General features: G+C 30.1%; 1 protein-coding gene across 6 annotated transcripts in view; it reads left to right on the plus strand.

The window, feature by feature from the left end:
- The window catches only part of LOC108000074 (uncharacterized), a 41,981-nt gene that overhangs the window by 14,942 nt on the left and 12,398 nt on the right, over positions 1–14,641 (plus strand). For 3 of the 6 annotated variants that reach the window (XM_062073542.1, XM_017060225.3, XM_017060228.3), the window contains exons 3-15: positions 2,520–2,660; positions 3,896–3,931; positions 5,164–5,346; positions 5,721–5,864; positions 5,949–6,131; positions 6,235–6,366; positions 6,600–6,914; positions 7,040–7,222; positions 7,412–7,543; positions 7,662–7,976; positions 8,140–8,469; positions 8,643–8,963; positions 10,056–10,238. In XM_062073542.1, the coding sequence (XP_061929526.1) occupies positions 2,520–2,660; positions 3,896–3,931; positions 5,164–5,346; positions 5,721–5,864; positions 5,949–6,131; positions 6,235–6,366; positions 6,600–6,914; positions 7,040–7,222; positions 7,412–7,543; positions 7,662–7,976; positions 8,140–8,469; positions 8,643–8,963; positions 10,056–10,238 (2,598 nt within the window). The remainder of the gene's footprint in view (positions 1–2,519; positions 2,661–3,895; positions 3,932–5,163; positions 5,347–5,720; positions 5,865–5,948; positions 6,132–6,234; positions 6,367–6,599; positions 6,915–7,039; positions 7,223–7,411; positions 7,544–7,661; positions 7,977–8,139; positions 8,470–8,642; positions 8,964–10,055; positions 10,239–14,641) is intronic. The other 3 variants (XM_062073543.1, XM_017060226.3, XM_062073544.1) reach the window with 1 other exon arrangement.

The raw sequence follows: 14,641 nt of genomic DNA on the forward strand, positions 1-14,641 counted from the left end.
TTTTAAACAATAACTTTTATGATCATTTAAAAATTCGATTTAAAAAATAAAATACCGTGCCAAGAAGAAAACAAAATATTCCCAATTCAATAAAAATATCGAGACAATAATCGAGTTAAGTCAGATTAAAACGATCGGCATTATTCGAGTGACGGGTGTTCAAATTTTCGCGAACTCGAGTAGTAGCACGTAGCAATGGTCAGACCATCTTCGTGATTTGGCACCGCGCCCAGCCGTTGGTATTCGGTGAGGTTACTCTGTAGAACAACGTGTGCTCGACTTTTGTTCGATATAACCACTCTTCGTTTCGACGATGCGAATAATCACGGCGATATCGATTTTTGAATTGGCGAGAATACGCGATTTCGGTTGGCCAGTGATACGGAAACAGCCGAACAGAAGAAATTAATAGAGTGCAAGGAATGCGCGTGTTACGTAATAACGCGATTGCAACGTCGCGTGGCAAGACTTACGGTTTCATTGAGATGCTCGCTTTCTACATTTAGATCGGGATACATCGGGATACATTTGCTTGAAATGAAATTGGTACTGTTATAACGTAATTTAGCAGTACGAGATTATATAGAGGATCGAAAAAAAATATTGAGAAACGGATATGAAGCATTAAATCGATTTCATGAAAAAACTGATCTTGTGTCAGGTTAGATTAGGATAGATTAAATTAGGTAAATGTATGGTAAATCTTTGGAAAATTTAATTTGTTACTAATGAAGGATTAATATAACCAAGATGACGATTTTAGATTTTCATAGTCTTATTATAGTTAAAATGTAATAAATTTTTTAGTGATTTTTATATACATATTACATATACATATTATTGTATAAAATACATCGAAAAGCAAGAATATTTGAAGCTTCATTCAGGATTTTCAAGTTTGAAAATTTGTTTTAAATATAGGAAAATGTGGCTAATTCCCAACTGTATTTAAGTGAACTATCACTAGAAGATTATTCTATATCCGAAAACAAGCATAGAGTGAAATCTTCCTATTGAAGTTTTTGTTTTCAAAAAAATCAAAAATTAAAATAATAGAATTAAAATAGCAAGATATTCATATATTCGATAAATTTTCAAATTTGATTTTGAAAAAAATAAGATCTCGATTGAAAAAAATGTTTTTTTTTTTTTTAGTTTATTTTTATACTTAGTCAATCTTGCTAGTTTTTTCATTAATTAATATATAGCTGGCATTCATGTAGCTATATATATATTAATTTATTATATTATATAAAAAATGTGTAATAATAATATATAATAGTATGATGTAATATAGATTATTACATAATAATCTATACATAATAATCATTTTTTTAAATTTTAATAAATAATAATTTCTTTTAAAATGAAAATTTTTAATTGATTAAAATATTAAAAGCATTTTAATAAAGACATTTGTTCCAATAAATTAACAATAAATTTAATATTTTCTAATTAATTTTTTTTAATATTGTTTAATTATTTTATAATAATATTACAATCCAAATTCAACAACAATCACTATTATATCGTTATTCTTCGATATTTTTCGATTTTATTTTTTAAATAATAATATCTCTTTAAAAATTATTTTTTAATATTGCACAAATTTTAATTAATTATAAAATTATATAAAATATTTAATTGATTTAATTAGTAAAAAAACTAAATTATTCGACGAAAAATGATAGGTTTTCAAAGATAAAAACGAAATATGAAATTTTGTTAATGAAATCAAGGAAAGAAATTCAGAAATTTGAGACGATTGGACAAGTAATACGGAAGTGGACCAAGATACAAGTGTGATCATCAATCATGTTACATTGTGACCAGCAACCACGTTGCCAAAGATTTATTAAACAGATTCACGAAATATTTCGTACATTTTGTTCGAGATAAAATGATAATAAGGAAAAAAGAAAAAAGAAAAAACTCGATAAAATTAACTTTTACCTAGGATTGTTTCGACTGATTTTGTATTCGATGATGTAACGATAGGTTGCATCTATTTTCATTGTAGCTAATGCAACAGGCGTTATTTTTGACACCTCGAGATGATAAATAGAAGCGACAAGAAATCATGATTAAAGATATATGTTGTTAAATGATTTATTTTATGCGTAGAACAAGTATAGAATTAGTATATAGCCAGTTAAGCCAAGATATTTTAAGTAATAACTCTTTTGTCTTGCAAACGAAGTATGTAGATATAGAATCGATCTAATAATAAAAATTAATGATGTTTCTTAAACTTATTAGAAAATGAAAAATTAGAAATTTATAGATTTTTTTATAACTTGGATCAACTAGAAAGCAACTCTTCTATATTCTTTTCTAAAATATTTTATTATCTTAATAAATAAATTTTTATTTTAGAAACTAGAATTTATTAAATCTATATGTTAATTGGAAATAGAAAAAAATATTATTTTTCTATACTATAAAAATTTATATTATTAATAATAATTTATTTTTAAGAAATCCACAATTTTCCTTCGTTATTCGTTCCATTTTTTCAGGTGACTTGATGGATGAAGAAAACGTGCTAGATTTTTTGACAAGTCTAGAAGCGATGGATTTACCCGATCGTATCGAGGAAGTTAATTCAAAGATCTTGGAGAAGATCGTCGAGGAGACAGAGTTCGTGGCAGTTCTTTTCTGTGAGTTTTCTTCCCCCCGTAATCCAAGCACAATCTTCTCTTAAAATATCATGTCTTTCTCTCCCCCAAAAGCAAGTCCTTTTCATCAGGAAGAATATAATAATGAACATATACCTATATAAAATCACCTCCAGAAGGTAAAAAGAATCAAATTTTCCCGCCAAAGTTTTATTTGAATATACATTGACAATTTTCTCAACGAGAAAGATGGATAAAAAAAATCGGATATAATTAAATTAAATTAAATTTCAGCTATACACACATATATATAATTCATTTACTTCGAATTATTTCATAAATACATATTACACAAATGCATATATATTGTACATTGATCCAGATAATTCGTGTACATAATACATAATTTTTTCTTATTATTATTTTATTGTCTCACTAATATGTCTGTGCAGACACTATGTATAAATGTATGATACGATTAACAGAGCTTTGATCAGTGTTCAAGCAGCTGAGAAGCTCGATTGCATTAACACATCACGTCTCAAGCGGATTTCTTTGATTTTATTTTCACTGATATTCACATAATTATACCGTATCGAGATATTGTTACATATTGTTACTTTGTAGATACGTCTTTTACCATCTCACGATGTTGCAGATCATTCGTATATCCTTTTTCCTGTCCCGCCTTAACGCTCTCTTTAACTTTGAACGCGAAGAACAATTTTCTTCTTTTAATTTCATCTTCTCCAATATTTTATATCTAGAATTATTATTACAAATGTATTAAATATTAAATATTTTTTTTTCTTTTATTTCTTTGAGATATCTATTTATTATAAAATTTCCATGTCTTTGAAATATTTTAAAGATTTGTTAATTAATATTTCGTTCGTCTCTTTTATCTTCTTTGAAACACTAGAATTTTTTTTTTATGTATTTGAAGAAAAATTTGTTTGAAGATTCATTAAAATTTTTCTTCGTTTAAAAGAGCGCCATGAACGTTCTCCTTTTATTCTATCCTTTTGTCAGTATTCGTCTTTCTCCCATTCGTCTGTAAAAAATTCATCATTGTCCGTTGTGATACTATTAACGCATCGCAAAGTAGATCGATGTTATAGAAAGGAATTTAAATGATGGATTACAAGTGAAAGATGAGTTTATTGTTTCGCGGTTCAAGTTTGGAAATTCTTTCCACTTTGCGATTCGAACACTTACGACATACTTGTAAATAATACATATATGTGAAACGTTCTTGTGTGTGTTGGTATGGATAGGTCCGGATACGCAACGGTGTGCTGGCGTCGGTTCTAGTAAGTACACACTTCAAGGAAATCACTGCTATGTATGTTGCACAGCTTTTGTTTTTCAATGCTTCTATACATGTATTATGATGTACTGATTATTACGTTTAAAGAAAAAAATGTATTTTGTATTTTGTATAAAATCATTTTTGTGATTTCTTAAAAATGAAAGAAATTGCATTTGGCATAGAAGAACTTTAATATTTTTTTATTAATTACTGTTATGCAAAAGTTTAGAAAAAAAATTGGAAATCTAGTGATTTTTTTGTGACAACGAAATTCCAGTTTAACTTTTAGAATTATTTAAAATTTATAAATACAAATCTTCGTAAAAATGAAATTAAAATTTTGCAAAAAGAAATTAGTAATCATACTATAATTTTTGCTCTAACTGAATCATTTTTTTAAACCAATTAGTTTCCGAATATTACATAAAATATGAGAATTTTAATTCTCATCTTTAAATATTTGGAAGTCGATTTTTATTTCATTTCGATATAAATTTTGATAAAAGAAAAATATGTGTAGTAAATATATTATATATAAATTCATTTAATTTTCTTAAACGTGGTAATCATTGATGCTTAATTATATGTTATTTCTATGTACATATTTATTCCTCTAATACATGTTCTTAACAAACATTTATTATCGAATAATAAATTAAAGAATATTGCATTACTTTCAGCAATTATGATTTATATATCTATTCACTGTATTAAATATTAGAAGAATTGTCTGAAAGTCTAAAGAGAAAACGATGACAAAGAAGCTCGAGAATCGTAAATAGTAAAAATTAAAATAAACAATATTTTATTTCCCAAAAAGAATAAATAAAAAAAAACAATAAAATGAAATATTCAATTACTAATTTTGAAGTTTCGTGTGCATTTAAAAATAGTCACGATGTTTAAATGTTAGAATATGCATTATTTTTTATCCCTTTGTCCCTTAGAATAGAAGGAATGTGAATGATGACTAAGACAAATTTTGTATACTAATCCAAAGAAGAAGAAAAAAATGTAAAATAATTTTTATATAAAAACATTACATATATATTAATATACATATATATATTTGTATAGATATTTTGATGATTTTTTAAATTTTCGTGTATCAAAAGAAGACGTAAATGAAAATCCAATTTAACCTAATTTTATATCCAAGTCTATTTGTCATATGTAATCAATTAAAGAATCCCGAAACTTGAATAACATTGTTCTTTATTTCAAATGGGACAGACAAGCCTGACTGCAAAAAGTGTCTCAAGGCTCTTCAAGAATTGGAGAACATCGACGACGAGGCCGATCAATTGGGAATCGGTTTCGTGAAGATCGCGGATGAACAACTCGCAGACGAGTATAATCTAGGTCCTCTTCCGGTTCTGGTTTACTACAGGCACCAGATTCCTATAATTTATGAGCGTAAGCATTGCCGATTGTAAAATAAGCCGTATTTTAAAAATATGTTTAAAACGATTAAGATTTCAAAAAGAAAAATATAATTTCAATATAATGAATCTTTAATGTATTTAGAATCCTGCGAATTTATATAAACAATAAACAGAATAATTTTTTTTTCAAAATTTAAAAAAATTTAAAAGAGTTTAAGTAATCGTATAACAATGAAATAAATTAAAAAGTTTAAAAATATTCAAAAAATATCTATATAATTGAGAAGAATTGAAAGAAATAGCACAAAAATTTAAATAACTTAGGCAAGTCTGTGTTTCCATATATAATTGAAAAAAAATAATTTAAGAATATTCTTGCATGATGTTAATTGAAAATTCGCGTAGACGAGCTTAGCAGAGAGGAAGACGTGCTGGAATGGCTGGTAGCGAACAAGAGCACAGGAGATGAAGAGGATGTGATCGAAGATGTGACTGCGAAAACTCTGCAAACTCTGATCGGAAATATCGATAACCTAGTCGTTTTATTCTGTACGCATTTTTCTATTCATCTTTTGCGTAATTTTTTTTTTTAATACTTTTATCTTATCTATTGTTGTTCTGTAAACCCTTTAGACGACCATGGTGACGAGGATTCGATGCAGGTGTTGAACGAGCTGGAAAAGATCGATGACGATTGCGACAGGCACGGGATTCAATTCGTGAAAATTGACGACGAGAAAGCGGCCAAGGATTTCGGGATCAATTCACTTCCGGCAATTGTGTATTTCGAAAAACAAATCCCGAATCTTTACGATGGTGGGTAGATGGGTGGAACAATTGGGGAAACCGACATGAATAATAGAAAAGAGAATTGGATGTATGATTAGAGATTAAATAAAATAAAATTGGACGATCGTAGGAGACGTGGAGAACGAGGATGAGATTTTAGAGTGGCTACTGTCGCAGTTGGAGAAGGATGAGATTGAGGACGTTACCGACGAAATGTTGGATCGTCTAATCAAGGATGGGAAAACTCTTGCCGTACTATTTTGTAAGCTCCTTTATTCACAAAAATTAAATTATAGAATTAAATATTATTGAAAAATAAAAATAGTGTTACAGAGAAAATTGTATAAATAATTTAATTATATATTTATGATAATTTAAACATCGTTGCATCACTTTTTCAGTGAATAATCGGTTTTTTTTTAATTTGAAAATCAATAATATATATTTTCTTTCAATAATATGATCTATAATTTTACAAAAATTGTAAATTATCAGACGACAACAACGACCGGAAATGCCAAAAGATTCTCAATGAACTGGAGAACATTGACGACGAATGCGATCAGATAGGGGTGACTTTCGTGAAGATCGACAACGCGGAGGAAGCGAAAGAATATGGTATCGAGAAAATTCCCAGCATGATCTATTTCGAGAAGGGAATACCGACGATATACGAGGGAAATTTGGAGGATGAGGAAAAAGTTTTAAAGTGGTTGGAACAGCAACAGAAGAGCGATCACATCGAGGATATCACCGACGAGATGCTCGATATGGTCATCGACAAGATGCCTCACGTAGCCGTCCTCTTTTGTCAGTGATTAATTTCTTTTTCATTTTAACATTTATTTACGTTTATATTAAAAATATGTATAGAAAAAAATTATATGAAACATTCGTTTCGTGCATCGAATTCATTTTTATTATCTTTTTCACAGATGATAAGGATCAGAAGAAGAGCCAGAAGATCCTTGGTGAATTGGAGAACATCGATGATGACTGCGATCAACATAACATAGCGTTCGTGAAGATTTCCGACCTTAATGAAGCCAAGGAATACGGCATCGAGTCTCTGCCGACGCTGGTATTCTTCGAAAAGAAGATACCACACATATACGAAGGTATTTTCATATCTTTTATATCGAAAAAAACGTTTAAATAAAAATCATCAAATGTTTTGTCAAAAAAAATTTACAAATCTTGAGCTTCACAAAAAAGTTGATCGATCATTAAAAGATTTAACTTTATTGCATATTATTTGCTTTTACAAAATTCTCGATTACAAAACAAAATTTATCTCTATTCCACAGGCGATCTGATGAACGAGGATCAACTGCTCGGATGGCTACTGCATCAGAAGAAGCACACAGAGATACCGGAAGTGACGGACGAGATGATGGACAAGCTGATTGAGACTTCGCCGTACTTGGCAGTCCTGTTTTGTAAGCGATCGATTCGTCTTTCTACCTCCTTTTAACATTCTTCCACTGTTACCGGTTAGGTAGGTGCTGTTGGTCGATCGCGAGCGAAAACGAGACACGAATTGATTCCCTTCCGTAGACGACAAGGACGACAAGCAGGACATACGCATCCTGAACGAGTTGGAGAACATTGACGACGAGCTGGAGAAGGAAGGGATCGTGATCATCCGTATAGACAACGACGCCGAGGCAAAGGAATACGGTATCGATCACCTTCCGACTCTGGTTTACTTCGAGAACAAGATCCCAGCCATCTACGAGGGCGATCTGTTGAACGAGGACGAGGTTCTCGAATGGCTGATCGAGCAAAAGAACACTGCCACCATCGAGGAAGTCACGGACGAGATACTGGTCGATCTGATCGAAGAACATGAATACGTCGTCGCATTCTTCAGTGAGTGTTTCGGTTCTCTATTTTTTTATACTTTAATATTTTTTTTTTTAAGTATCGTGTAATAATTTATTTTATAAACGTTCAAATGATAATATTTGGATATTTGTTTGGATGAATAGTATAATAATTTTGTTTGATAACTTTTGTAAATACGATTTATCAGGTGGAGATTGTGAAGACGGTGACGAATGTGATAAAATTCTCAAAGAGTTGGAGAATATTGACGATGAGTTGGATGAAACTGGCATCATCTTCGTCACCACAGAGGACATGGGTTTCGCGAAGAAACAAGGAATCAAGACCTTCCCCACGTTGGCTTTCTTTAGGAACAAAGAACCTTTGATCTTCAAGGGAGATATCGAAGATGAAGACGAAGTTCTTTCGTGGATCACCGATGAAGATACTCTTGAGATCCCTGGAAAGATCGAAGAAGTGAATGCCAAGATGCTAGAGAACATTCTTGAGGAGAACGATTATATCGTTATCTTCTTCTGTTAGTATTCTCAACATCACATTATCGATTTCTTTAATTCAAACCACATAATTATTGGAAATTAATAATTAATCAATAATAATTCAACTTTTTTTTTAACATCATATTATTTATTTTACAATAAAAAAAATTATTAAATGAAAAATCGTTTGTATTATGATTTTCTATTCCAGATAAGGAAGGTGACAAGAAGAGCCAAAAGATCTTACAAGAGCTCGAGAATATCGATGACGAGTGCGAAGAGAAAGACATCGATTTCGTAAAAATTTCGGACGAAGGAATCGAAAAGGAATATGATCTTCCTGGTCTACCGGCATTGGCGTTTTACAGACACAAATTCCGTCAGGTTTACAACGGTGATATGATGCACGAAGAAGCGATTTTGGATTGGATACTGGACCTTCGAACTCAAACCCCGGACGTGATCGAAAACGTTGACCGGAAGACGCTGCAAGTATTGATCAATGACGTCGAGCATCTTGCTGTATTCTTTTGTAAGTGTATTCTATATCCTAGAATTTCTCATCAAATCTCAATATTTAATTGAATAAAATACATAAATATAATAGAACTCTATTTATTCCGATTATTAATATATCAAACGGAAAATTTATAATTTTTAAAGTATATCATCATTTAATTCCAATATTATTAAACATTTATTTTTTAATATTAAGATAACATATATATATTTATATAAATAATAACTATATTATATTGAATAAAATTTTAAAAAATTTATAAATCTAAAACTTACTACTAGAATGATCTTAAAAAATTATTTCATTATCTTAATGTAAATTACAATTGTATTGCATATTTTAAATGATTCCAAACAATGGATATCGAAAAATTAAAATACAATATATACACATATTATATAGAGTATTAATATATTCATTTTTAGAGAATCAATTTTAGAAGGCAAAATAAATAAATGTATAAAACAAAAAGATTCATTTATATTTATTTATTATAATATAATTAATTTTAATTCGTATTGAATGAAACAGGAAAGTCAAACTAAAACAAAACGATCATATCTATTTCGTCATCTACTAATTCAAACTTCAATTGCTTATAATTTAACATTTGATTTTTTATATATCAATTTTTGTATTTATTTTGACCTTTAAAATTCATACTCCAAAGATATCGAGATATATTAACACTCTTATATATGCTTATAAATAGATTTTAAATAATTGAATAAAAAATTTATTTTATAAATAAATTTATAATAATTTCGCATCATAATCACGAATGAAATATACGATTAAATATAAAAATATATATAATTATTGCTATTATAGATAATTTTAATTTTATAATTTACATGAATTTGACATGAATTTAATATAAAAAAATGTTGCACTATTGATAAAAAAAAACAGAAATCAATATATATTGAAATCGCGTTATCTATATTTTATCGCATAAATAAAATTTTTAATAATATTAATTATAACATAAGCTCACGTTATAAATAGAGTTCTATTATCTAGTTCAATATCTTAAGAGACCATTAATTCTAAAGAGTAAAAAAGAAAACTTCTTTTAGAAAATATGACATTTCTTTTGAACAGACGATGATAAATGCGAAACGTGCCCGGAAATCCTCGAAGATCTAGAGACCATCGATGACGATACCGATAAACACGGTATCCAATTCGTTAAGTCAAACGATGCGAAATTAGCCGCTGAAATCGGCGTTTTCGCATTTCCGGCGCTCGTTTATTACGAAACTGGCGTGCCCATCATGTACGACGGTAAGTCTCGATTGCTCAATCTTTGGTTTGTTCGATTATAATCAAGACTCGCGCTCCCTTCGTTCGATCGTCTTTGTTTCTTTTAATTAGATTTAATTAGATTTTGTTTTTTTTTTCCTTTTTTTCTTTATATGTTTTTTTTTTTGGTATGATATTTTTTTTTTCTTTTATTTATTAATTATTTATTAATTATTGAAACAAAGACGCGTAGAAATTTCTGCTTTATATTCCTCGTAGATATCCCTTTTTGCTCTGCATTGTTCTTCTTTCATTGAAGCTCGAAATATTTTATTGTAAATGGTTCACGATATAAAATCAGTTTCAGATTATATTATTCGTAATTAAGATTGAGAAACCAGATACTCGATAAATCGATCAACTCGAGATCGATTTCAAGAAGATTCATCGAACAGTAAATATTATTCTTGTTTGAAAACAAATTGATAATCATTTGAGTACCGTAAAATAAGTAACAATTATAGTAATCTTTTCATTCTTTTAATTAATTAAATTTTTTTACTTTATAAATCATAAATGTATTTCAATACATATTTCTGTTATTTAATTATTAAATTAAAATAGTAAGAAGTTCTTTTTTTTGGTACTCAAGCGATATAAAATAAACATCATACAAACAAATCTTATTGAAATGAAAACAAAAGAAACACGAGATTGAAAAAAAAATCAAAAAAAAAAGGAAGAACAACCGACTACCCATCCTACAAGGTACCCCGCCACCAATAACCTGGCGACCCCTTTCGAAATTTAAACAAAAAACCCCCTGCAAAACCGAAAAAATGAAAAAAAATCTCGGTACACCATGCAACTGAGCTGATCCTGATATGCGTGTGTGCCTTTTGTAGGTAATCTTAAGAACGAGGAGAGAGTTCTGGAATGGCTAATCGAACAGAAAAGTAAGGAGATTTCTAGGACGATGATTATTATTATTGGTGTACTGTTCTTTGTGACGTTAATCTCGGTCGTAACTATACCACCTGGCTACGAGTAATAAATACTCGCGCCATGGTGATCACCCCGATCACTCTGTCACAATCGCAATCCTCATGACCGCGTGTTCGCGACAAAAAAAAAAAAATAAGAAGCAAAGAAAATTATATCATCGATTTCTTGCATATAATATTGACGCTTAAAATATATAATTTCTTTATAATATTCTTTTAAAATAATCGATATATATATTCGAGCAAGAAGAAACTTAATTGAAGATTTCATGAAACTTTCGTCAGCAAAAACAACTTTTATTCAATCGTATGATCGTTATATCTATTACAACTTCTTGATTGATCAGATATTACTTTTTTATAATAACATAATCAGAAATAACATTTTTGTAAGAAGAAAATTTTAATTTGTTGTAAATAATAAAAATTAATCATGCCAAATTATCATTCTATCCTTCTGGAAAAAAAATTAAAATTGGCAAGAGTTGTTTTTGTTGTTCGATTCTTTAATTAGTATATACATGCATATACATATAAGCATATATATGAACATATATATATATATTTTCAATTAGTGTATACGTACATGTTTAAACATATATACATATATATGCTTGGTTTAATTTTATATATGCTTAGTTTAATATTTAATTTTATTTTATGTAATTAAATGTATTCTTTAAGCGTTAAAGGGTTTAAGAGATTGAAAGAGGATCGGCGGTGAATGAAATGTATATTCATTGCTCGGTTTGAAGTAAACGAGAAAAGAACAAGAACGAAAAAAAAAAAAAAAAAAAGAAAGATCTCACAAAGCTCGGTGAAAAACAAAAATAAATTCGATTCATGATCTAGCTTCTAACGATGCGCGCGCACAAAATCGCTCTGGCCAACTGACCCGTTCACAATGCATTTAAAACCAACACTCATACAATGCGAGCTTCAATTTTGTCTTGAATCCATTTTCTCTGTCTCTCTTTCTATTACTGATTCATTATTTCTTATAAATATCTGATTTATTTTTTTATTTTTTTAATTTTATATTCCATTTTATCACATGCTCTATCACACCGCCACACTGCAGCAATATTCAACAGCAATATAGATCGTCTGTTTCGGCGAGAGCGCGGTTTTTCGATTCAAGCGAGGAAAAGAAAATATACAAAAGCAGAGCGTATAGCTACAATAAATCCTGATCAATCGATGATTAATCAAATTTTTCTAAAATCTAAGGCTTTCGAGCACATTTGTGATGCAAGAGGTCTTTCTTTGACCGCGTTTCCATTGATCTGTTTCGTCGTCTGTCGAGTCGATCGATATATATATAAAAAAAAAATTATAAAAACTACAAGACAGCTCTTGATTTGAAGAATTTTAATTTAATTAGAATTAGAGATCGCAAGTAAAGATTTTATAATTCAAAGGAAGAACTGTCTCTTATTTGTTTTTGTACTTTTTCCTCTCTTTTTACAAATGAAATCAATGGCGACGAAACAGTACAAGCAGAAAAATTGAAAAAATTTCGACGAATACACACATTTAAAAAAATACACGCGAACATGCAACATCTTTTTGCACATACTACATATATAACATATGTTGCAATCGTTTATACAGAAAACAATATCGTTAACAAATTCATACGTGTTCGTTGTGATATATAAATAATGTGATCCATTCTAAAATGCATGCATCCCTTGGACCGAGAGGCCATATCGATCACAAAAAACGTAGGTACACGCTCTCATTTCCGGTCGCGTAGAATGTTATCGATGACCCTGTTAATATGCAGGTAATGATAATGATGATGATGATGATGATGATGATGATGATGATGATGATGATGATGACGATGATGACGATGATGATGATAATGATGATGATGATGATGAAGACGATGACGATGAAGACGAAGACGATGATGACGAAGACGACGATGATGACGACAATGACGAAGACGATGATGACGATAATGAAGATGATGATGACAATGATAATGATGATGATAATAATGATGATGATGATGATGACGATGATGACGACAACGAAGAAAAAAATAAGAAATTGAACAAAGCCTTGAAGAATATCCTGGACAAAGGTAAAGGTCCAACGCCAACCAAGGAGGCCGAAGAGGATTTCACGTGAGAGATCGAAGTGTGACGGGCTTTGTATTGCGCGATATTATAAAAAAAAACATAAAATAGAAAGCAATAATGCTATAAAATGATATCCCTGCAGAAAACAAAACGTAGAAATATATGTGTATTTTATATTATCAGTAAACGATTCGGATATAACAAGTAATCTTGAATGAAACATGGCCGTCCACTCGCCGTTTACGGTCGAGCTGGTGGCCGTAGGGCGTACCTGCATGAAAATTAAAATTATTTTTTGTTATTTTTTTTTTTTATTCTTCTTTTCCTTAACTCACTCAATCTGATTCCTTTTTTTGTCTCCCCTCTTTTTTTTTATTCTCCACTTTCTAAAATTTTTGAATTACCTTCGTGCATGCCAGCCTTATGACATTTCCCTTCATCAATGGAGCTACGTGACCAAATACAGTTGCCATTTTGAAAATTGATCTAGTTCATGCATTCATTAGATTATATACATTTATCGCTAAGCTTTAGTCATTATTTTTTATTTGTTTTATTTTGTTTTTCTTTCTTTCTCTCTTTCTCTCTCTTTCTCTCTAGGTAAGTAAAATTATTGTTGTTCAAATGGTTCAAATGGTATCGTAGCTCCAGAAAACCTCGATCGCACTTTTACTACCCAACATAAGAAATAATAACAATTTCTCCAAAGCGAGCCGATGGTTCCTGTTGTAGTTGACAGCTGTCGTCTGCAGCGAGCTCCGAGTCGAAGAAAATCGGACTGGCTTCCGCTTGATAAAGCGGGGAGATAACACGGGAGGGGTTCGTTCGGAATATCTCGCAACTAATATCACCATGAAACATGCCAACAATTCTATTTGTTCGCGTGATTTCAACAAATTTCAAAGCACTTCGATTCATTAGCGTGTAAATTGTATAAAAAAAATTTGAAAAAAAATATTTAACGATACGTCTCATTGTGATTAAAATGTAGATAAAATATGGAAATTGAAAAATACAGCAAGCAATTTTATTTCTATTTTTAACTTTTTAACTTTATTTTCTTTTTTCTGATGAAAATTTAAGTGGAGGCTGGTCCACGCCAAAATAACGTAAAAGAGTCGTCGACTCGCCGCGAGATATTCTCCTTAATGAGAAACATGCACGTTTGGCTTTTGCTGCGCAATTGGGATTGAAGTGACACATTCTCTCTGCACTAGTTAACGTCTCACGAGTTAAATTCTCACGAGTCAATCGAATCAATCTTCTTAACGTCTATCTCTGTCTGTTTTTCTTCACATCTTTTTTTTTTATCAATATCTTCATCTCTTCATCTTCTATCTGTTTCTCT

The sequence above is a fragment of the Apis cerana genome, linkage group LG4 (assembly GCF_029169275.1).
Source record: "Apis cerana isolate GH-2021 linkage group LG4, AcerK_1.0, whole genome shotgun sequence".
Classification (NCBI taxonomy): Eukaryota; Metazoa; Arthropoda; class Insecta; order Hymenoptera; family Apidae; genus Apis; species Apis cerana.